This window comes from Sparus aurata, chromosome 16 (genome assembly GCF_900880675.1).
Source record: "Sparus aurata chromosome 16, fSpaAur1.1, whole genome shotgun sequence".
Lineage (NCBI taxonomy): Eukaryota > Metazoa > Chordata > Actinopteri > Spariformes > Sparidae > Sparus > Sparus aurata.
In genome coordinates this window covers 11,052,750-11,077,558 of record NC_044202.1, presented here as the reverse complement: position 1 = coordinate 11,077,558, position 24,809 = coordinate 11,052,750, and the positions used below count along the sequence as shown (strand labels likewise).

At 39.5% G+C, this 24,809-nt stretch overlaps 4 protein-coding genes across 7 annotated transcripts; all 4 read left to right on the top strand.

The window, feature by feature from the left end:
• The first annotated feature begins 634 nt into the window (after positions 1–634).
• bdkrb1 (bradykinin receptor B1) lies at positions 635–3,870 on the top strand. Its single transcript, XM_030391756.1, has 2 exons — positions 635–737; positions 2,032–3,870. Exon 2 carries the CDS (start codon positions 2,035–2,037, stop codon positions 3,175–3,177), a length of 1,143 nt encoding a protein of 380 aa, XP_030247616.1. The 5' UTR covers positions 635–737; positions 2,032–2,034; the 3' UTR covers positions 3,178–3,870.
• Positions 3,871–6,716: 2,846 nt separating this feature from the next.
• Positions 6,717–14,894, top strand: LOC115597287 (B2 bradykinin receptor-like). 4 transcript variants are annotated; one of them, XM_030443079.1, is made up of 5 exons: positions 6,717–6,845; positions 9,326–9,436; positions 9,826–9,891; positions 10,402–10,467; positions 11,990–14,894. In XM_030443079.1, exons 2-5 carry the CDS (start codon positions 9,420–9,422, stop codon positions 13,020–13,022), a joined length of 1,182 nt encoding a protein of 393 aa, XP_030298939.1. In that variant the 5' UTR covers positions 6,717–6,845; positions 9,326–9,419; the 3' UTR covers positions 13,023–14,894. The 4 variants fall into 4 exon arrangements, with proteins under 4 accessions (XP_030298939.1, XP_030298941.1, XP_030298938.1 ...); XM_030443078.1 differs by lacking the exons at positions 6,717–6,845; positions 9,326–9,436 and having other exon boundaries at positions 9,801–9,891; XM_030443081.1 differs by lacking the exons at positions 9,326–9,436; positions 9,826–9,891; positions 10,402–10,467.
• A 3,061-nt stretch (positions 14,895–17,955) lies between these two features.
• On the top strand, positions 17,956–20,075 carry LOC115566076 (ovarian cancer G-protein coupled receptor 1-like). Its single transcript, XM_030391815.1, has 2 exons — positions 17,956–18,750; positions 20,022–20,075. Exons 1-2 carry the CDS (start codon positions 17,956–17,958, stop codon positions 20,073–20,075), a joined length of 849 nt encoding a protein of 282 aa, XP_030247675.1.
• Positions 20,003–21,836, top strand: LOC115597295 (psychosine receptor-like). Its single transcript, XM_030443100.1, has 2 exons — positions 20,003–20,067; positions 20,863–21,836. The coding sequence occupies exon 2, from the start codon at positions 20,872–20,874 to the stop codon at positions 21,823–21,825; it is 954 nt and encodes a 317-aa protein (XP_030298960.1). The 5' UTR covers positions 20,003–20,067; positions 20,863–20,871; the 3' UTR covers positions 21,826–21,836.
• The last annotated feature ends 2,973 nt before the right edge of the window (positions 21,837–24,809 follow it).

The following is a 24,809-nucleotide window of genomic DNA, read 5'->3' as shown; positions in this document are numbered from 1 at the left end:
ATGGGCAACATGTCCTTTTAGAAGGTTTTAATTCTCTCCATGATTCACTTTCTGGTGTTTTTAATTGTGACCATAAAAGGGATGCATCATCCTTAATCATACTCATTTTCAGATAACTTCCTGCTGCATACTGACAAAAAAATGCTGTTTATATTTTGTATCATACCCAATTTCAGTGTTTTTTGGTTTAAAGCCATATCAGCTTCATTGCCATCTCAGTATTACACATGAACAAAAATTCATCGGAATAGGGATGAATCAGTTTTTATTACTTTTTTAGTAAAATATTTTGAAATTATTAGAAGAAGATCAGCAAAGTGGTAACAAATTGATTAATTTCCGGTATCAAAACACTTCGGTGAGCAATCATTTGACTTTTCAAGAACTGAATTTATACTTCCTTTTAAATGTATCATTAGTAATCTTTCTTTATCTTTTCAGTGGTGGTGCTGTCAGAGTCACGCAGTTTTATCTTCGCTCCTCCACATTTGGTCCACTGCGGTTTCAGCTCCTCTCCAACCCAATTTTGACTCTTTGATAAACACATTGATATATTGAGGTGCTCGGCCAAGGGTGGAGAAGAATGCAACTCTATATACAAAATGTTCATAGCAGATCTCCCGTCTCCTCTGCTGTGTACTCTAACGGGGAGCTCAGTGTACACAGATGATCCAGATGTTCCAGTCGTTGTTCATTAGCCATTTGACCACAGGAGTAACATTTTTATATCACGTACGGTAAGAACTTTTTATTTTATGCCCTGTTTTTTGCTTTCAAGCACAAAAATCCATTTACACTTAATTTTACTTCCATTAACTAAATGCTCATAAGCATGCATATTAGTGGCAGATGGGTTAGGGTTAGGGTCAGGGTTAGCTATGTTGTTAGTCATTATAAAGCATTTATGAATGCCTCATTCCTTATGGTTATATTCTACATCCACCAGGCCATTAACGGTTTTCCCTCAATAACCAACTAACTACTGCTAAAGTAAGGACGTTGTTGTACATAGATTACAATCGTAATTTGCTTTGCTCAGTATAGGGCCCCAGTATTAGTCTATTCTTATGTTATTGCAAAGTGTTAATCGTGTCCAGTTATCAGCAAATTAAATCTCTCTAACCCCAAATATGTCCCACATTGGGTCTTATTTTCTTATTCGTAGTTAGTAGAACTAATTTGGGTTAATAGGAGTCAAATTTATAGAGAATAAGTTATGAACAGACCTCACTTTAGAATGAGGAGATGATTTAGCGTTATTTGGACATTTGTTTCACGTTTTGTTATGTAATGAGTATTGTTTGAAGTTAGCGCCTACTATATGTCCAGCAAATGTTACAGCACTGGGATTTGAATTAACGACAGTGGTGTAGCACTCAGAAGCTGTTACAAAATGTTGCTTTGCGGGAGAGTGACTACTCTTGTGTTTTACTACCTTGTAAGGCCCGTACTTGGCAAAGCATATAAAGATTGCAGTTAATGTACAACTGATTTTTTATGCAATAAATATTATATATCACAGAAAATACGACATTATCAAGTGTTTTATAGCAACAAATAAAGGTCACTTTACGGTATTTAAATGCATGCTGAAAATAATACTTTTTTCTCATTTTGTAGTCTGTAGTTTTGCATGTTATTGCATGATAGAAGGTCTTAGACACAAAATGAAGATATAAACAACAATTAGCACACTAAATGTAATTTAATCAACTTTTAATGTGTGGCTGCAGCAGATCTAACAATGTCATAATGTTGGCATTATTTTTTTTCATTGACAGTATGTGAAATTTTAGAACAAGCAAATTTATCTAATGTCCGGTCAAGCGATCTCGTCATTACGCTTAATATGATACACAATCAACATTGCTGTGATATTTTTTGAAGTGCCATTCTCTCCAGTGTACACATTTAGTTAAGGCTTTGATGCAGTAGTTGTAAATATCATGAGGCATCAGATGTTTTAAAACTAATGATTTTACTTTTATCAGCATTTTACTGATCAGTTATGTGTAATTTTTTGTTTTCTAGCCCATGGAGCCAATGAAGCTTGTATCTGTGGCAAAACTGTGGTCTGACAACACCAGTGCGTCCTTGCCATCTACTCCATCAACATCTCCGGTCCCTGCAGAATGGGAGATGGTCTACACCATCATCCCTCCATACATCTTCACTTTGTCCCTGATTGGCATCCTCTTTAACAGCTTTGTCCTGGGGGTGTACCTCACCCACAAGGATCGGCTGACTGTAGCAGAGATCTACCTGTGCAACCTGGCGCTGGCCGACTTTATTCTCCTGTGTGGGCTCCCCTTCTGGGCCATGAACATCCTCAACGGCTTTAACTGGCCATACGGAGATGCCTTATGCAAAATGGTCAACTCCATCATCATCATCAACTTCTACACCAGCAGCTACACTCTGGCCATGATTAGTGTCGACCGCTACCTGGCACTTGTGAAGACCATGAAGGCCAGGTGGCTGAGACGGACCTTTTACGCCAAGGTGATCTGCCTCATCCTGTGGATACTGGGGCTCTTACTGAGCACACCAACCATGGTTCACAGAGGGGTGAAGTTCTTTGAGGACTTAGGGACAATGGCCTGCATACTAGATTATAGTCACAACAGCTCCTGGAAGTTGGCCCATCAGATTCTGAAGACCGTCGTGGGCTTCGTACTCCCTGTTCTGGTCATTGTTTTCTGCAGTGGGAACATAGTTAAGGCTTTGGCACAGAGAAGGGAGAGTTTTCATGATGTTACTGACACAAAAGCTACAGTACTGGTGTACGCTGTCACACTTCTATTCTTAGTGTGTTGGGGTCCCTTCCAGGTATTCACCTTCCTCGACATACTTTGTGATTTCCAATTGTTGGATGAGGAGCTGTGGTACCACACTCTCGATATAGGCGAACAGGTTTCTGTGTATCTGGCCTTTCTCAACAGCACCCTGAACCCACTGCTGTATGTCTTCTCAGGGCAGTACTTTAGGAGGAAGGTTAGTGCCATCTACAGGAGGACCAGACATCCTCGCAGAGGATCAGATATGACGACATACCAACGCTCTGTTGTGTCAACTTACATCAACAGAGCCGAGCAAATTAAGACTGTGGTAATTTTTAATGCAAAGGGTCAGACTCCTCATGACATCCTATCCTCGACTTCCGTTGCTGTTTATTGAGAAACAATTGCGTAATATACAGGATATGAGGCGAGATATGTTATTTCCTGAGACTTAACACAATAATACTGCTGTTAGATAGTTAAACAGCACTATCCGATGATGTTTAATACTGTGAATACTGGAAATAATGGACCCAATTAGACATGAGGGGCATAATCTACAAGAAATGGAAGCAGTTTTTATGGTCACAGTCGCCATAGAGGCAGTTGTAGCACACACAGGATGCGTCTGAATCTGTCTGTTTGGACTGTTACTTGACCTTACTGTTACTGATTTGTTATTTTAAACACACAAGCAAAACCAGCCATTTCTAAAATGTTATCTGGTGTTGGTCTTCAAATGTCCTTTTTTCTCCTCAATCATTTGTTCACTTGACTCCACTAAGCAGTTTGCTCTGCAGGCCGACATGAGGGAATGACCACCCTTGCACCTTTGTGTATATTAACATTGTTTATCTCTGCATGTAAACTAACCATCTATCCAATAGTGACACTGACATAAGCTATGTGTATGTATTACTGTGAATAACCAACTCAACTGTGCAGCTGAAGTACTGTAATACATAATAAAATATTTATCCTGAATGAATGCTGAGACATGACATAAATCATTACCTGTTGGAGCATTTCTTCTTCTAAAACAAAAATGGAAAAAAAAAAAAAAGTTTTTGTGAAAGTAGATAAGTAGATACCTACTCCCATTATTGCAGTCAAAAAGCATTTTATGAACTTTTGACTATTAGTTGTTCACACCCTCAAATGATTGATTGATTGATTGAATGTATTTGTTTCTGCCCCTGCCCCTCAAACATAGTGAGGCAATAAATGCAAATTTCTGAAGTAAGCATCTTCTGGGATATGTCTGTTATCATTGTTCATCGCAAATGCCTTCCTCCAAACAATGACTTTGTCACTCATAATTGAAAAACTGTAACAAGGCGTGTTTCACAACATCCAAACTAAATGTTCTATTAATTCTATTAAACTCATTGTGATGGTGTTTGGTGGGGTTATTGGAAGATCTTTTTTTTGCATTTTGCCTTCCTATAGTTAAAAAAATAAATAAAAAATGTTGTGCTTGCACAGCTACGTATCTGTGCATACTTAAGTGGCAAGGTTTCCTAATTTTACATGTTACCTGTTTATTAGCAAGTTTCTAACCAACTCATGCAACTGAAAGCTTTATAACTGGGCACAAATAAGACTGTTGTTTTCATCTGTTCATTAGGTCTGCAGTAAGTTCCTACTTGCCATACATTTCCATAGGGCTATTTTCTGACTAACAACATTAACCATCGCAGTTAATTACTGTGCAAGTTTGTTTTGGCCTGATTTAATCTTAATCACGCCCATGCTATGAAACACTTGATTGCATTGGGTAGGGTCACAATTTGTGCAGCACATCTGTGTTTCCTTTGCTTAAGAAAATACAGAGAGAGTGCTTTCAATTATAACTTGTGCTGTCAGAATTTAACTACATTTTCTCAGATTTTGCCTCACCTTTCTTGCTTGATAGGAGGTGTTTCTGTAGCACACTGAGACTCAAGACAAGGTGCATGCAGAAGTGATAATTGCACGGGGTAGGGTTGCCAGTATCACATCTATCTTGGTTCTACCTGACACAACAACACCATTACAGTAATGACTTACCTTTTGTTTTTCACATGGTATTTGGACTTGTCAAGGCAGGTACAGCAACCACGCTGACGTTAACAGTGACTCTGTTGTAATCAGTTATCGCAATGACTCATGGAACTACAAAAAAACGGGAACCTGAATCTTTCTCGTGCTCTGAGTTTTCCCAACTTGAAGAGGTGCTTTTATCAACATATTGTGAAATGTAGTTGTGAAAATTGAGTTAGTCTAATTGACAGTAACATCTGGACCTATTTAAAACTATCATGGGAGTATAACCCATGGTATGACACCATAAAAAAGGAGAGCGGTCCGGACCCTACCTTAATGAGCAAACAGAGGTTTATCCCCCTCAATAGCCTATATCAGTGAAAACATTTTACATTTCAAATGATATAACTGAACGCACTGTAAACACTCTTGCTAAATTCAGACATAGGAATGTGTTTACGTTTTTCAAATGCCTCACAGTGGCTTGGTCCAACACAGTCTGCACCTCACCCATGTTAGTGCTCACTATGAGTATCTGTGGATCAGTCTCTGGCAGTGTGTCTAAGGTGCTGCCTGACCATAGTAAGCAGGTACTTTGCAAAAGTTAACTTCAAACAAAGATGGTATTTTTTTTGCTTTTTACAAAGCTGTGTTATGCTCTGGTTAGGTTTAAGCACAAAATCCACTTGTTTGATTATAGGAAAGACTGTGTTTTGGTTTAAAGGTGTAATATGTATTAAATGGCTACCTGTCAAACTCATACGAATAAGAAATGACATATCATCAGAGTAACCGCCAACTGCTGCGAACTGTAGCTGCCCTTATCTAGTTAGCTCAGTTAGCCATGCAGCTAGTGGTTCCGACAGGGTGCTCCGGACCAGGGTAGTGTCAGTGTTTACACTGCTAGCACAGGAGCTTTCAAACCAGAATGGGCTGTTGCCAGCGTAATACATAAAGATCACTATGTCAAAACTGCTATTTATTCACATTCCGTTGATAGTTTAAGTTAATCTTTAAGCTTTTCAACAAACATTTTTATTGTACCTTAATAATCGCTGTCTGTTTTGGTGACCAGAAAAAACACTTAAGAAGCCCAGAGGTCTACCTATAAATGTCCTGGTTTGTTGCTACATACATGGCTGCAGATGGCCCGACTTCCCTGCAAAATATAAATTTTTTGTCACTGCAAACATGACTGAAAATGTCCTAAAGTCTTCTTAATATATCCACTGGTGTTACGTTTACAAATGTTGAAACGTCCCCTCAGCCAGTTATGTGAATGTGATACGACGCGTCTTGCAGAAATACAAATACAATATGTAGCCTATGACAGGTGCAGAAATGTAACTGCTTAAATTTTGATCTTGGTGACTGGGCTGAATGTCTGACACTTGAATTGCTCTAGAGAATCTTGTGTGTGTGTGTGTGTGTGTGTGTGTGTGTGTCCATTCAGCTTGACAGGAAGGTTTTTTTGGCAGTTGCAAGGAAGCTGCTTCATCTGAGCACGCACACAACCCTGTCCCAATGACTTTCTTTAGAACTTCTACTGAACAATCAAGACCATTTTATTTTATTAATAGATGTTACTCATAGCTAGAAAGAAAGCTGATGATATACCACCCATGTTGGTTTACAAACTTCCACATCTAGGGTCAAGTCTATAGACAAACAATATTGACTTTAGGATAATGTTATAAACAAACATCACTGTTTAATAAAAAAAACAAATGTAGAAGCAAACTCTGGCAAAGCAGACAGTCGCGATGTGCATGCAGTGCTACTTAAAGTAGTGGAAAAACAGAGGAGTGACAGCGTGATGTAAGTGGAGGGTGGGGGAAGGGGAGGGTTAGTATAAGTCACTGGTGCCCATATTCCTTGGAAATATTGGCTCTTGTTGTCTGAGATCAGTTTTCCTCCTCCTTTCAGAGAGCAAGGCAGACTTAGAGTACAGGAGAGGACTTTGCTGGAACAGTGTGGTGTGTCTGGACGTGTTATAGCTTGACTTACATCTGAAGAAGGAAACACTGATCTGCAAACAAGGTATGCATACGTTTGTTCTTTACCGTGGTTAACAAAGGCCGTCAACATCTTAACATGTTCAACATAAGCAAGGTTTTGTACTTTATAACAAGGTCATGCAGACACTTTACAAGAGTACATCTAGAATCTAGACGTAACATATGGACACAAACTGTGCAGATTACTACAAAAGAAAAAAACGTTTCTCTTGATTCTAGATTCTTTCGATCATGCCAGCATCTCACCGTCAGCTCTGTCTTGCCTCAGCATGTTTAGTTCTAGATGTGAATCTGCTTTATCCCATGTTTGTTTAAGATAGACAGGGAGGTAGTTACAACCAGTATTAAACTGTTGTAATATTTGATCTTATGAATACACTTAATTTGAAGTCGATTTAACACTGTAGTGAAAGCATGGATGGAGTGAATGTTAAAGACATAGTCGGCTTAAGTGCTATAATAGTATCGCATGACCCAACAAATTCAACTGTTGCATATGCATGCAAGTGAAGGAAAAAAAAGGCTGCAGTGTTGCTGCTGCTTCTTCTTTTCCAGCAACTACCTACTTTTTTGGTACCTTCAGTAGCAGATGTCAGAGAGAGCTCAGAGTGTTGGAAACAAACAGAAATTCCCACAAAAGTTTATTCATGTTCCGCTGTTGCATAAATGTACTTATACATGTAGCAGCTTAAATTAAATATTAGTATTTATCTATTATTCATCACCATGAATGCTGTACCTCAGATGTGAATATTGTCTGAGGTGCATTTCACAAAAGCTCATCCATACAAAAGAGGAACTTTGTTGTCATCATCTCTGTGGTTCACGGTCAGTGCTTTAGCGCCCAAGGCCAGCAGGAAATTCGAGTGAATGGTATCTTTCTTCACCCAATGTTAAGGATGCTGCAACCTATGATGCTCTGATATTATTTGCTCTATTTCTTTAGCATTTTCTAGTATTTTCCAACCTTTGTAATTGCAATTACCTATTGTTTTGCACTGATGCCCTCTGAAATACAGTAATAGGAGGTTTTCTTTCTCATTTTTCTGTCTATTTTTTTTGTTTGTTTTTTTTAACCTATGCAACCCACTGCATGGCTCAGAGTCATACGATGCAGTATGATGGGTGTGTGTGGTTTCTAAAACCTTTATTTGACATACTTTACTGTAAAGAAAAAGGTAAATTACTGAAAAATTACAGCAAAACACAGCCCATGAATTACTGTTTTTAGATATTTACAAGAGAATACCTTGGAATTCTCTTTCCAGACCACAAAGAACGTTTTAACCTGCACAGTTTTATTAGAACTCATCAAATTTGGATGAAGGATGGTTCTCAGCCCAGAATTCCATTAGCTTTTGGTGCAGATGCAGGTAAAGGGACAGATCCAGGATTTTTTTTTTCTTTTTCTTATCTATCACGATGAGGGAAAGGCACTTTTTTTGGGTGGGGTGGGGTTGTCATTTCAGTCAATTTCTCTGGGAATAATGCATGGTTCTTGAAAAAGGATCCTAGATCTGGTGAGTTTCATTTATGGTTCAGCCGTTATGGGTAGTTTGAAAATCAGAGTTTGATATTGAATTCAGCTTGACTGAACTAAAAGGGATGTTGTGCTTTGGCAAGGTATGCGCTCAACTGAGTGCCAGTTTAGTTTGAAAAGCTATCACAGTGGTGTACGTCGTAAAAGTAACTCAAAGGTATCAGTTTTTTTGTCACTGCGAACATGACTGAAAATGTCGTATGGTCTCCCTAAAAATATCCACTGGTGTCACGTTTACAAATGTTGCAATGTCCCCTCAGTCAGTTAATTATCATGTTATCTGAACGTGATATGACAAGTTTTGCGACAATATAAATACAATACGTAGGCTATGACAGGGGCAGAATGCAGAAATGTAACTGCTTAAATTTTCATCTTGGTGACTGGGCTGAAAGGTGCGTCTGACACTTCAGGAACTGCAATGGAGAATCTTCTCTGTGTGTCCCATCTCGGCTTGACAGGAATGTTTTTTTTGGCATCTGCAGAGAAGATGCTTCACATGGGATCACTCAAAACAGCACTGCTGTATATCTCACAGACACAACCCTGTTCCCATGACTTTCTTTGGAATGTCTACTGAACCATCAAAACCATCTTCCTCAATTAATAGATGCCACTCATAGCCAGAAAGAGAGCAGATGAAATACCACTTATGTTGGTGTTCAAACTTCCACATCTAGGATCAGGTCTATTGACAAACAATATTGACCTTTGGGATAATGTAATAAACAACCATCCCTGTTTGATAAAAAAAAAATGTGGAAGCAAACTCTGACAGAGCAGACAGCTGTGATGTGCATGCAGTGCTACTAGAAGAAGTAGAAAAGAACAGAAGAGGACCAGTGAGATGTAAGTGGAGGGTGGGGGAAGGGGAAGGTTAGCATTCTATAAGTCACTGGGGCCCATATTCCTTGGAAATATTGGCTCTTTTTGTCTGAGATCAGTTTCCCTCCTCCTTTCAGAGAGAAAGGCAGACTTAGACTACAGGAGAGGACGGTGCTGGAACAGTGGGGTGTGTCTGGACGTGTTATATTTTGACTTGCATCTGAAGGTAGAATGAAGGAGGAACAAAGGTATGCATAAGTTTGTCCTTTACCGTAGTTGACAAGGGCCATCAACATGATGTTTTGTACTTTATAGATTATGTCATCACTAGGTTTTTACAAGAAATTTCTAACTTTGATGGGAAAAAACAGCCATCTTAAACACAAGAGGGTTGAATCTAGACGTGACATATTGACACAACCTGCGCAGATAAAAACAAAACATACAAAACAATTTTTATTCAATCATACCTTATTTCTTTAGCATTTTCTAGTATTTTTCAAACTTTTGTAACTGCAAGCACAAAACATTTTCACATTTATCCCCTATGAAATACAGTAATAGGATTTTTTTTTCTCTTTTATCTTTCTGTTCTTTTCGGGGTCTTTTGACATATGCAACTGAATGCATGGCTCAGAGTCATACGATGCAGAATGATGGGTATATGTCAATCTGAAGAAAGAATGTCTGATCTGTCAACAAGGTATGCATAAGTTTGTTCTTTCCGGTAGTTAACAAGGGCAATTAACATCTTAACATGTTCAACAAAAGCAATGTTTTATACTTTATAACAAGGTCATGCAGACACTTTACAAGAATACACTAACTTCTATGGAAAAAAGCCATCTTAAATATAAAATGGTTGAATCTAGACATGACATATGGACACAACCTGTGCTGATAAAAGGAAAACAAACAAAACACTTTAATTTTTATGATACCAACATCTTTCCCTCAGCTTTTTTACCTCAACATGTTTAGTTCTAGATGTTGATCTGCTTTATCCCATGTTTGTTTAAGATAGACATGGAGGTTGTTATGACCTGTATTAAACTGTTGTACTGTTGGTATTTTTCTAACCTTTGTGATTGATTGCACAATACATTGTTCACACTGATGCCCTTTGAAATACAGTAATAGGATTTTTTTTCTCTTTTATCTTTCTGTTTATTTTCGGGGTTTTTTGACATACGCACCCGAATGCATGGCTCAGAATGATGCGATGCAGAATGTCGGGTATATGTCAATCTGGAGAAAGAATGTCTGATCTGTCAACAAGGTATGCATAAGTTTGTTCTTTACCGTAGTTAACAAGGTCAATCAACATCTTAACATGTTCAACATAAGTAATGTTTTGTACTTTATAACAAGGTCATGCAGACACTTTACACGAATACACTAACTTTTATGGGGAAAAAAGCCACCTTGAACATAAAATGGTTGAATCTAGATTCGATATATGAACACAACCTGTGCAAATAAAGCCAAAACAAACAAAACAATTTTCTTTCTATTATGCCAACATCTCACCTTCAGCTCTGTCTTACCTCAACATGTTTAGTTTCACATGTAGTAGTACATCTGCTTCATCCCGTGTTTGTTTAAGATAGACAGGGAGGTAGTTATGACCAGCTTTAAACTGTTGTACTGTTTGTACTTATGAATGCACTTAATTTGAAGTTGATTTAAGTGCTATAATAGTATCACATTAGCCAACAAATCCAACTGTTGCATATGCAGGCAACTGAAGGAAAAAAAGGCTGCAGTGTTGCTGCTGCTTCTTCTTTTCCAGCAACTACTTATGTAGGGAGAGCTCCGAGTGTTGGAAACAAACAGAAATTCCCCCAAAAGTTTATTGATGTTCTGCTGTTGCATGAGTGTACTTATACATGTAGCAGGTTAAATTAAATATTTGTATCTGTTTATTATTCATCACCATGAATGCTGTACCTCAGATGTGAATATTATCTAAGGTGCTGAACAAATTCAAACAAATTCAAAAGCTCATCCATACGAAAGAGGAATTTTGTTGTCATCAACGCTGGTTCACGGTCAGTGCTTTAGTGCCCAAGGCCAGCAGGAAATTCGAGTGAATGGTATCTTTCTTCACTCACTGTTAAGGATGCTGCAACCTATGACGCTCTGATATTATTTGCCTTATTTCTTTAGAATTTTCTGGTATTTTGTCTAACCTTTGTAATTGCTTGCACAATGAATTTTTTACACTGATGCCCTCTGAAATACAGTGATAGGAGGTTTTTCTCATTTATCTTTTCGTAACTTTTTGGTGGTGGTGGCGGCGGTGGTGGTTGTTGGGGGGGGGGGGGGGGCTCAGAGTCATGCAATGCAATATGACCAGACCAAAAGTTTTTAGTCAATTTCTCAGGGAATTATGCATGGTTCTTCAAAAAGGATCCTAGATCTGGTGAGTTTCATTTATGTTTAAGCCCTCATGAGTGGCTTAAAATCAGAGTGAGAGTTTGATACTGAATTAGGCTTGACTGAACTAAGTGATCAGTTGGGCCTTGGCCAGGTATGTGCTCTACTGAGTGCCAATCTTGTTTGAAGATCTATCACAGTTGTGTACCAGACAAGATCGTCGTAAACCTGACTCATATCCAGGCTGAAATTCTCCAGCCTTTTGTATCTACAGGAAACTGCATTGAATTGGGGAAACACTACTGTATCAGAATGTTCACCATTACTCAAAATTCAATGTTTCTCAATATTTCCTGTTATGGTTTCAAAATTGTCTTTGTTTTAATGTTTTGTCTTGTTTGCTGTCCTCTGTCCCTCCACAGTGTCCACGCTACCATCAGCACTATGGCAACAGGTGAAGGCCTAAACAGTACAAATGGATCTGGCTGTCCAACTGAAACTGCAGCTTGGATTGTCAGTGTGGTGCCGGTGTGTATCCTGGTCTTCACTGCGCTGGGGATCGTGTTTAATGTGTTCGTCCTGATGGTTTTCTTCCTCCACAAGAAGGCCTGCACCGTTCCCGAGATCTACTTGAGCAACATGGCTGCTGCTGACCTCGTCCTATTGGCTTGTTTGCCCTTCTGGGCTGTCAACTTGTCCAAAAAATATAACTGGATTTTTGGTCGGGTCCTGTGCCGATTGGTCAACCTGGGCATTAACATGAACGTCTTCTGCAGCATCTACTTCATAGTCCTAGTTAGCATAGATCGCTATGTGGCACTGGTGCATACGATGTCCCATAACAGAATGCGTAGGCCAAAATATGCCAGACTGGGCTGTGTGATGGTGTGGGGTTTCGGCTTGCTCATGGGTGTCCCCACACTCGTTTACAGGGAAGTGAAAACTATATGTAATCATACTGAATGCATTCTTGAGTATTCACTTAGCGAGCATTTGCTGTTTCAGGGGTTGCAGATTGCGTTCAGCTTCATCATCCCCATTTTCATTATTTCCTTCTGCACTTTCAAGATACTTAAAGCTCTGAAAAACCGGTTAATGGAGGGGTCAAACAGCCAGAATGTTGAACACAAGGCCACCACTCTGGTGCTTGCGGTTCTCCTGGCTTTCGTGATTTGCTGGTTGCCATTTCACGTGTTTAGGATAGTAGAATTGCTGAAATATTCTGGAATGTCGAAGGCAAGCGCGACGGTGGTGGACACCTGCATCCAAATCTTCGTCTACTTAGCCTACTTCAACAGTGTTCTCAACCCCCTCCTCTATGTCATTGTGGGGAAGAACTTCCGGAAAAAAGCTCTGGAAGTCTTCAGTCAGCAGGGACCTGTGTCGTCTTTCAACACAGCCTCCACACGTACAAGCCTGTCGAGAAGCTTTAAACTGGTGAATTTCTCAAGCTGATATGCAGAAATTTGACTTTTTTCAGAAGTCACAGTTTTTGGTTTTTGTCAAACACTTTCAACATAATGACCTGGACTTTTTTTTTATTCACAGTTAAGAAACGTATGTAGCGTTTTACCAATGAAGCATGATATACCACTTTGACAGTTGCCCATCAGATCTTGCTTAATATTATCGTAGTATGATTGTTTGATGTGGGTTGAACGTAACCAAGAGTTTTAACTCAGAGCAGTGGTGGAAGGAGTATTCATATCCTTTATTTAATAACTCATTATAAAACGTACGCCAATACAAGTAAAAGTCCTGCATTCAAAACCTTACTCAAGTGAAAGTCTTAAGGTAAAATCCGCTAAATGTACTTGTGAAAAATAAAAGTAGTCAGTCGACGTGTTTTTGGATCAAAATTAAAGCTGCATGTGTATGTTACATTTTAGAGCTCATTTGAGCTACTCTGTATAATGTTTGAGCTACACCAATGCATGATATTCGATAAGATCATCGAATGGTTTTAGTGTCGCTGTCCGGTGAGAACCGCATATATCAAATCTTAAAGCTGCTATAAGCATTGTCGTCGCTTTAGTCCCGACTGGATAAAATAGGAATGCATTCAAGAGAATTCGTATGTATACAGTGACAATATGTAACCTTAAGCAGTCCGACAAATGAAGAGTCGTAGAAAGTACGATATTTACCCCCTGAGATGTTAATGGAATTGAAGTGGAGTAAAGAACAAGTATCTTGAATTTGTACTTAACTACAATATTTGGCTAAATGCAATAGTTTCTCTCCATAACGGGCCAAGAGGCCAGTGAGGCAAAGGCAAAAGCACGGCTGTATGCTGTCAAGGTATGTTGCTTATTTTGATGGGCTCTTTTCCCGGTTATAAACAACTGTCAGTTTAGATGACTTGGTCTGATGATAACTTAGGTTTTTGTGTGGACTCGCCTGATTTCAGGAAAGAAGGAAAGGAAAGTAAAGTTGCAGAGCGGGAAGGTGCGACATGATCGCAGATGATGATCACAAATCAAAGCCTGTTTTGTCAACAGAGCAGAGGAAATGAACGCAAGGGATTAGATCCATTTGACATTGTGTATTCCACCACATCTGCTCCGACTTCCAAGGATATTAAACTCAAATTTCTGTATCTGCCATTTTAGCACTTAGTCTGTTAAGTAGCATATGAAAGCATTTCGGATAAACCAACAGCGATAGGAAAATGTTACATCATTTAATGGCAATACCACAATGTGTGTTTTTTTTTTGCAGAAGTAATGGGCACAAATTACGATAATGGAAATAATGGACAAGAGAGACAGAAACACGCTCCGTGTCTCTTGAGGGTCCTAACACTGTGGGATGTAATGTGTAATGTGAGTCGTGTAAGATTTTTACTGTGCACTTGTCTTTGAATATGTGGCTGAATCTGTTTTTCTGTTCATTTACATGGTGTCGTTGTGACCGTTTTGTGATTTTCCAATGCTAAACAAATGTCCACCTGCTATTTATACACTGTACATACATTTGCATGCTTGTGCACTTTGCTGTTTTTGTCGGTTCATGTATTATTCAAACACACAGAAGCCTGAAGAGTAATCGCATTAACTGTTGCTCAAATATCCTTTGTGTATCAACTGTGGAACTTAATCTATAATCAATGTATTGGAGTGGCATTAATGCAGAAGTCCAAGACTTATTTGCTGACCCGCAAATAAACTTACAGCTTTTTGTCTTTATATAGACGTGCTCAGTGAGTGACATGGGATTTGGGATCTTTTTTTTTTGGGGGGGGGGGGTTTCTTTCCACAATAAATCAAGTTAGAATTTCCGCTTGTTTATGACACATGTTTATTAAAGAAGTGGACATTTACATCAGCAAAGCCTTTCATATTTTTTTTATCCCTCTAACACAACGATTCAAGTATTATGTCAGTTTATAACTTTGTTCATTATTGTCTTCTCACAGTTATGATGATATTTTTGTCTCTAAATTAAATGTTAAGCTCAAGGGACACAATGTCATCGCCACCGCAGCTGTCAGATAGACAGGCTGTAAACAAGATAAGACGATAAACAGATTCTCCCAGTTGCTTTATTTGGAAGTAAGAATGAGTTCACTCAAATTGTTGCAATTAGCCCTTCACTGCACAGAAGAAAAATGTGGTCTGGTAGATGCGGCGGGTCAAGACTGAACTAGTCAGGCTATAAATTATCTTGTGCGTTTGATATTGGCCCAGTTTTCTACTGATGTTGCTGTGTTCCAAGAACTTAAAAAATAAACTTCTTAAGCTCAGTGTTGTTGGCAAATTGCAGAAAATCTGAAAGTATTAGGGGAAAACAGACTTATATTTTTTACTGGGGAGGGCTCCAGTTTTACACATCAGTGATCTCGGTTAGGTGTGCTGCATATTGGGGAAAAAAGAAGTATGAAGCCAACGTGGCACCATTGGGTGCTGCTTGTAAATTACCTGATTTGGTTGAGGCCACCGACTGTAAAAAAAATATGGAAAGAGCTTCTGGGTTTGAAAAGTGAAGCCACTATTCTTTCTAACCGCGGGTTCAATAAGAAATTCCATTTAATGTAAGCTTTTGAGAAAATGACTCTACTTCTTACTTGATTTTTTTACCTAAATAAACAGTTTCCTCATACATTTATGAGGCGTAGTTTTATGTCTAATTCAATACAGCAAGATGTCCATTTTGTGATTTATGGTCCCATTTATGGTAGCCATGCCCTAAAGCAGGATATGCTTTAGGGCGTGGCTACCCTCGTCATTGACAATTGATTGTCCTTGATCGTCTCAGTTGGATCCAAAAAGGATATCCTCCCCAGCTGCACACCGTCGGCATCTGCAGTGACAACCTCTAGGCTTTCAAATCCTAGTCCACAACACCAGTGAGTGACATCATAGTGGTTTTAAACTGTGGGATCAGGCTGCATACTACTATTTCAAAAAATAAGCTTACCAGACCTCTGTGGCCCGACCTCCTCATCTCTGACCGAGGCTGTATTAGCAGTAGCAGCATTACTGCCGTGTCTTGCTCTGTGTTATAGATTTCCAGTTATTTTCCACTGTCTTATTTTGTTGTATTTACATTTCCTCTCATTCCAGATCCCCTTTCCCTGCTCTTCTGGGTTCTCCCTTTACCGTGATTGTTTTCCCCCTGCCCCGGTTTCCTTTCACCTGTTACCTATTACCTCTTCCCTCTGTATATATAGTCCCTGTGTTTCCCCTGTCTCTGTACTTGGCGTTCCAGCCTTGTTCCCAGTGATTGAGTATTTTTTATTTTGTTGACTCCTGCCGGCTTCTTTGCCTTCGCTGACTGACCTCCTGTGTACTGAACCTGACTAAGTAAAATAATTTTTAATTTATCTAAACTCTGTGTCAAGTCATGTTACATTCAAACTCTCTAGATCTCTAGATCAGGCACTTAATTAGCGGATGGGGAATGCAGGACAGATCAGGGGCAAGATGATTTTATAATTTTTTGGCCATGACATTGGATCTCCAGCACGTCCACCATGCCTTTATTTGGTCATGTGCCCCCTTGATATGATGTAATGGTCCCATGGAAAAACAAAGAGTCCTCCAACTGAGCCGTTCCACAGTGTCAACACTGTTTTCTTGTAATGTAAACAGCTCAACAGCTACTCATTGTATTTTGGCATGCTGTCTATGGATGACTTTTCTCCGGATCAGAAGATTAAGCCACACTGAATTAAAAGTATTTCTCCGCTGTGGCACACTGGTCATGCAACATGCAAATATATGCTTTTCCTGGAAAGCCCTCTATGCAGACTAACAAGTCATCAACAGCTTTGCTTTGGTAGAAGAAGTAGTCAGATCCTTTTCTTAAATGACCAGGACAAAAAGTTATGGAACAGTCCATTAATGCCTCTATATAACCCTACTTAAGTAAACGAGACCATCAATGAGACAACTGGCCACTTCTCTATAACAGTTATTGTTAATGCCTCACGATAAGTTGGATTCTGACATATAATAAGTCATAACAATTTCACCATGGGAATGGGCTGCTGAGGATTAACTGAGGTGTGTTAATTAAAACAGCATAAAACCAATGACACAGCAGGTGAGCCAGTTGAGCCAGGTCTGCTACGTGAAACCCCATCTCCTGTCAACTCTCTGAGCTATATAAACAAAAGAAAATAAACAGGGACTCTTGGCTCTGGAGAGGCGAGGTTAGGTGGATCAGATGATTGATTGCAGATTATTTAGTTTTCTTCTCTGATGTTTTCTTTCTTGTGGTGCCAAAATCAACAGCAGAAAAACTGGAACCGTACCCTGCACCTGCATACTGTTATAGGAGTAACAGCCCAAAACAGGCCAAGGGATCACGGGGTAAAAGTACCAAAGTATTATTGGCAAACCACACAGAAAGAATCAAAGGAAAAATTATTCAATTTACAGAAAAATGAACCCTATGGCCGATATACTGTTATATATATAATATTCTTTTCTAATGTTGCATATTCATGCATTAGCAACATTGTATAGCTGTAGCCAACACAGTTCATTTTCACTCTTTGGACCAAACAAATATTTCAAGCAACATGATGCCGAAATTGGCATTTTTGCACAATTTAACAAAAACACAAAATAAACTGAGAAGTTAAGTGGGAAATGTGACTCTTTGATGGAACAGCTGACAACTCAAGTGAACTCCTAGACACAGAAGCGCCACAAAACAGGGCACCAAACCATCACCGCTTTTCAGCTTATCAGCTGTTCACAGTATCCATGTCCATTTTATTTTGTAAATAAGATGACTGCCACAATGAAAGCACTGGATGTTGTGTTTATTTTTAACATGATAGGATACCATTTGCATTTCGGCGCTTATCTCAGGTAGACACAGCGCCGGTACTTTACATTTCTTTTCACACTCGAGGTTTGGTCATCGTAACGTGAGGATGGAGGCAGCTCTGAACCAGACTAACAACTGCAACGTGGAGTCTTCGGTGGAAAAGCGCATGTATCCTGCTGTTTATTCTCTTTTTTTTATTGTGGGCTTTCCGGCTAACTGCCTGTCTTTGTATGTCGCCTGGATGCTGATGAGGAAAGGAAACAACACGGCGGTCTACCTCGTCAACTTGTCCATCTCTGACCTGCTCTACACCATCACTCTGCCTGTGTGGATCCAGCTGGCCCGGGACGAGCATGTGGGCAGCAGTCTCTGCAGTTTAGTGGCTGTGATCATGTACAACAGCTTTTACGTCGGCTCTGGCCTCCTTTGCTGCATCTCCGTTGATCGCTACCTGGCTGTGGTCTATCCTCTCCACTTTCATTGGGTCAGAGAGGTGAAGACTGCAGCAGCTGTGAGTGCTGCTGTTTGGATTCTGGAGATTGCCATCCATGGTATCTTGCTTGGCCACACGGGGGCACTGCAAGATTTCTCCGCGAGAAACTTGTGTGAGGAGTGCTTTCCCATGACGCATGAAGATGCCAATCTCACCCTTACACGAGTCACCCTGGGTTTCTTGGTCCCCATCTTCATCATGACCTTTTGTTTTCAGCAGATCATGCAGTCGCTCCGACAGAGCCCCTCCATCCTGCAGGCGGAGCGCAGGAAAGTGGGACTGCTGTTGTTTTTCCTTCTTCTCACCTACATAGTCGCCTTTGTGCCCTACCAGTTAGTACAGCTGCTCAGGGCCATCCTGGAGCCCGGGGCCAGCGTCTGGGCCATAAGGCTCAAAGATCCATACCTGGTAACAGTCGCCACTACCACCATAAACAGCACACTGGATCCGATAATATACTGTTTGATAAGTGAGAGCGCTCAGAGAGAGATTTGGAAAGTTGTGGACAAATGTAGGCCAGTTCTTACGGGGAGGAATTCGACAACACGCTCCCGAGGAATTCCGTCAGTTTCCTAACAACTGAGTTATGTATGTTTTATTGGCAAATCAAATGGAAAACACTGTTCGAGACTGAGGAGATAATACCAACGTTGGAAACAGTGATGATTGTTTCATAAACTGAAACATTTATTACTGACATTTATATGTTGTTAATTTCTGCTTTGAGGTTGGGGGGGGGGATGTCGCTTCACCTTTCAGACTTCCGTTTTTGGACAAATTCCCTGGGATGTGCTTTAAAAACTTTTTTTTTCCTGGGTTTCACCTCTAAGGCTACATACAGACTGCACAAACTCATTCATGAAGGTCATTGGGGATACATGCAGCCTTAAAAAAGGAATACCGATTACATTTTTTCCCCTAAAAATTATGAAAAAAATCATTAAAAAATTCTTATCTTGACTGTTTATTGGAGAAATCATCTATTTTATCACTGTAAAGAGCAGTGTGTAAACAAGATCACAATTACATTTTTTTCCTCCTACGACTGTTTCTTTAACATGAACTGTTAACATGTACTTTGGTAAAAGTGAAAGTTGCCCATATGTTGTTATCAGTTATGGAGTGTAACTAGCACATGCACCTAAGCACAATTCATGAGATCCTTGTACTTGAGAATTTGCATTTTCTGTTACTTCCAGTCCATTAAAACTTTGGGGGCAAATATTGTGGTTTTGTCTCACTACTTACCTAAAACGCTAACAGGAAATTTGGTACTAAAAAAGACAAACTTTATTTGTCTAACTTTGCTGAGGCTTCATTAACTTTGACATGTGTACCTATCTTTCAGGAACACATGTAGAACAAATAAAAAACAACATAACAACCAGCCTTAACAACATAATTACACCATGGAAATAATACGCCAAGCACATTTTCCTTTATCAGGCAATAATCTGCATTACCTTTAGCTGAGTTCATGTGTATATTGACACACCAAACATAAAGACTTAGTGCCTAAATTAAATGGTAGTTTGCCCTTTCATGGCCTGTCACCCATTAGATGATATAGTAGTCAGGGACAACAACAAGGCAGCTGTTGCACTCCTCTTCTCTCTCTCTGGACGACAACTAGATGAATCCTCTGCCTCTGTTTTTTATGATTTCATTTCAATCACTAGGCATTTAACGGGCAGAATTTGGAGTGGAACTACAACGGGATAAACCGTAAGTAGACCTTTGCGTTGAATTTGAATTGTGTTTGCTCTTTTTGCATATGCAGCACTTTGCATGAGTAAATAAGGTGTTTGCAGTTGACACCCAACTCAGACATTCTTTGCAACATCGCTGCGATGTGGTTATACATGCACGCCAGCAGGATGTGTTGTGAAATCAACCTCTAGTTGGTGTATTAAAAAAAACATTTTTTCAAAATGCAACATCATACCTATTAGACTACATTGTTTGTGAATTTAGGCAGTTAGACATGTACATTCATGTAATTTGTCCAAGCAAAAAGAAATGTTCGATCAGATTGAATATTCATAATGTGTGATTACCTATCAGGAATCCCCGTTAGTGAGCTGAAAGCTGATTTTTTTTCAAATGTACTGAAATTTAGTTGCCTGGATGGTGGGGACAAATCTCAAATCCTCAACAGGAAGCCATTTGGAGCAGTTTGTATTTAGGTCTGTGTAATGAATATTACTTAATAGGGTATAAGGCCTTTATAAAGCCTTGTGATCCACTGTAATGACCCCCTCTACCACCCCAGCCACCCCTTCACCCTGTATATCTCTGTCTTTAGACTAATGCACTAGAGCTACACTATAATAATTGCCACTAGGGTAATATCTGTGGCATTGGGCCAATGAACATGCTGCTGCATTTGACAGGCTGGTAGTGACAACAGCTTGATCGTACCCGCTGGACCTTTAATTAGTTGAATCTGCGGAAAACCCTCGTTATTTAAAGTATTTATATGCATTGTTGTGTTCTTTCTTTCCTCGTTTCTCTTCCAAGGAGTGAGCAATGGCAGTGGAAAACCTAACCCTGGAAACCAATCAGTCATGGTGCAACGTGGCTGTCTACCCACCCATGAGGATGCCGTTGCAGTTTTTCTACATGGCTGTCATCATCACAGCCATCCCGTGCAATATCTTCTCCCTCTTCGTGGCCTGCCAGCACATAAGACAGAAGAACGAGCTCGGTGTGTATCTATTCAACTTGGCCCTGAGTGACCTGGCCTTAACTGTCGGCCTCTCTCTGTGGCTGGACTTCCTGTGGCGCCAAGCTTGGGTCCATGGACAATACGTTTGTCTGATATCTGTCAACATCCTCTACACTAACTTTTACACCTGTGATGCTTTCCTCTGCTGCATCGCTCTTGACCGCTACCTGGCAGTAGTTCATCCATTTAAGTACACTTTCTTGAGGGGAAAAGTTGGCATCGCAGCAATGGTCAGCATTGCCATTTGGGTTACTGTGTTGATTTTCAACACCATCACTGTGACCTTGGAGGGAGTGCACTATGAGAAGTTATCAAGGTGTTTCGATATCATCTACCCTGCACCACAGATCGTGACTCGAGTTAGTATGGTGCGCTTCTTCGTGGGCTTCGTTGTTCCATTTCTCCTGGTGGGGTTTTCCACCTGGAGGATCTGCAAGGTGGTGAAGTCCAACCAGGCCACAGAGGAACAGGAACGCAACCGGATTTTGAAGCTGCTGACAGTCATTTTGCTTTGCATTTTTCTCTGCTTTGGGCCAGTCAATGTCACAATGCTTCTCCACACAGTGGTAGGGGATTGTAGGAATGCCAAATGGCTCTACTATATGGATGATGTATCCATGGCTATGACAAGCCTCAACTGCCTTGCAGACCCTCTCCTTTACTGCTTCATTACTGAAACAGGGAAGGCAAACGTTAACCAGGTTGTTCTCTTCTTCCAGGTAAAGAAAAGAGGCAAGGATGAAGGTGTGGTGTAAGTAATATAAAGTGCAGGATTGAATAATGTAATTACCTTTTGGTAAATTGTAAAGATAGCCAGTAAAAAAAAATGTCTATCTTAGTAGAGAGCATACCTCTGCCAAGGCTTAACTAATACAGTATCAAATAAAAACTGATTTCAATCCAGCCACTTAAAATACATCAGATTTTTTCAGCACAAACCATGCATTATTCCCTGAGAAATTAACGAGAATAAAAAAAACAACAACCTCGCAATGTTAACGAAAGTGAGACAAAATTCCTGGATCGGTCCCTTTTATCTGAAGCCACATCAAAAGCTAATGGGGTCTCTTCTGGCCATCCTCCATCCAAGTTTTAATGGAAATCTGTTAAGTATTGTTTTTTTTTTTCTGTAATGTGGCTGACAAACCAACAAAAGAATGAAGACAGTTGGAAAAAAAACCTCCTTGGTGCAGTTAATTATCCTCAAGTCAACACCAGACATTGCGCCAAATTTGAGACAGCTGTTCAATGGAAAAAGTTATCTACTGTTACAGGATAAACTGTCAATAAAAAAAAGTTGCTTGCCCTATATGGCTAAACAAAATTATAGTGTGGGATCATGGAAGTTCACTGTTAAACCACCACTGCAGTTCTAATAATTATACTAGAAAACCAACAATGCATGTCTGTCTCTCAAAGCTTTCTGCTTCCTTTGTCTGTGGCACTCTGCCCCAAGCCAACACATTCCAAATAAAGACATTAAAGATCCTCACTTTTAATGATGAACTGTATCTGATTCTGCCTAAAAAAAACACAACAAAAAACAAATATATTTCATTTTAAAAGCTTCATCAGTCATTCACCGTTCTGCACAGTGGGAGTCGAAGATCGCAGTGAAGAAACGATAAGCAGAAGACATTTTCAGGGGCTGTAAATGACAACAAACTCCCAATGTAAATGTTGACTTTACGGCGCTTCGAGGTCAGTTTCATCACACTGTTAAGCTGATTTGAAAACCTCATCTTGTCCCCTACCTGATCAGCACCAAACAGCAGATAGTCACAGTTGGAATTGTATTTGATGGCTCACAGGAGACAGATCAAGATTTCTAACAACTGTAAACAAATGTAAAATCAACAAACTGTTAGAAATGAGGCAGATAAGGACCGACCCTCACATGTGCAATTTACGCCAATTTCAGTTCAGTGTGTTTTATGTGACAGTTTACACCTGTACATACTGTTCCGGGGTACTTTTATAACTTCACCTTTATCAGCGCTGCGTCATGGAAAACAGCTGTTCCAACTTGGAGTGTTTACCTGTCCCACTCGTTCTTGTCTGGCGCCTTCTCTGAAAAACTACAGAGAAAAAAGAGGGATATCGATGCAAATATAACGCCATGCATTATCTGAATAAGCTGTGAGTAGGAAAGGAATATTTGTTTTTGTTTTGTGTTCATGAATGTGACTTGACCCCTTTAGACATTTCACTTCGGTTTCACTTCAGTCATTTATTTATTTATTTTTTTGCGGTAAGGAAGGTGTGTTTGAATTTAACAGACAATTATGTTTTTCCTTTCTGGGTGCTTTCAAATGCTGGTTGAAGGTGAACTGGAGCAAACTGAAACGTGGATATCTGAGACTCTCTAGTGGACAATTATCAAACAGCAGCCAGGACTTCGAACATTTCAGATCTGTTAAGTGTTGTCTTTGTACAGCTTGACTTTTTACATCATTTGTATTTTATTAGAGCAATAACTTTATATAGAAATTAATGTATAACTAAGGCCTTGATAAACTGCTGTTATTTATAGTGTAATTTTGACCGATTATGTTGTTATTACATGTCAGAATCAATTATTTCATCCAGTATGTTATTTTAGGGCTCTGCCAGCGAGTCAAAAGTCAAGTCAAATAACATTTTTGACTTTTTTATTTGGGTGTGCCTTTTTATGTTAAATGTGAAGTTTATGTTTTTTTATACAATAAACACAGATTTTCAAACAAGAAATTAGAGCTTGCCATAAAAATTGTCCTCTGTTATCTTTATTTTAAAGCAAAAAATCCAGGAACTTAAAGGAAGTAAGATTTGCTTAAACAACATGATATATTAAGCCATAAACTCATCATGTGATGATGGAATGTCAGGTGGGGCTTTGTTGTCCACAAAACATTTCTGGAGTGTCACAGCAAAACGGCGTTGCATAACACACATAATACAACTGGGGTAAAAAACATGGCTCCATACCGCTGGTCCAGTTTAATCCAAGTCTCTGAAAACCCTGAGATCCTAAATTAATTTGAAAAGATGTTATTTGTGCATGTATTTAAAGGTGCACTATGTATTTTTGGGGGGACAACATTTTAATCAGATGAGAAAAATCTCCATTTAAAGTCAGCACCATTTTTTTAAAGGTTTTGATTTGTTTATATTTGCGGGACCCTTCTCAGCAGCCATACGTCTAGCATCAAACAGCATTCTTGGGACCATATTCCCCTGATTATTTAGCCATGGAACCACTGTATATCCAATAAATATTTCTAAGTTTGTATTATTAGCTCATGATATTGATATATCTTTCTGGGTTTGAATTTCTTTTCAAAAACTACATAGTGCACCTTTACACCTTTAATCTGACATTTTAATTGCAGCTGCATTACTGCACAAGCATAATGTTTTATCAGGTGGCCCCGTCTACTTCAGTTGTCAAGGAGAATGCTGAAACACTGTTTTGCTGTGAAGCTCCACAAATGTTTTGTGAACTACAACCTTCAGCCAAATTTCCATCAGCATGGGGGGAGTAGATAATGGCTGAATTTTCTATTTGGGTGAATTTGTCCTTTAAATATCTAAGATTTGCTCTTTTGTGTTTTTTCCATGTACAACACACTTATGATACAGAGACAAACCCATGTCCCTACAGCTCATAGACACGTGCATTAATGAACTTACAAACAATACAAATGCACACACAGGCTTTGACGATAGATTGTTAATAAAAAGGTCAGGATTAGGTGAG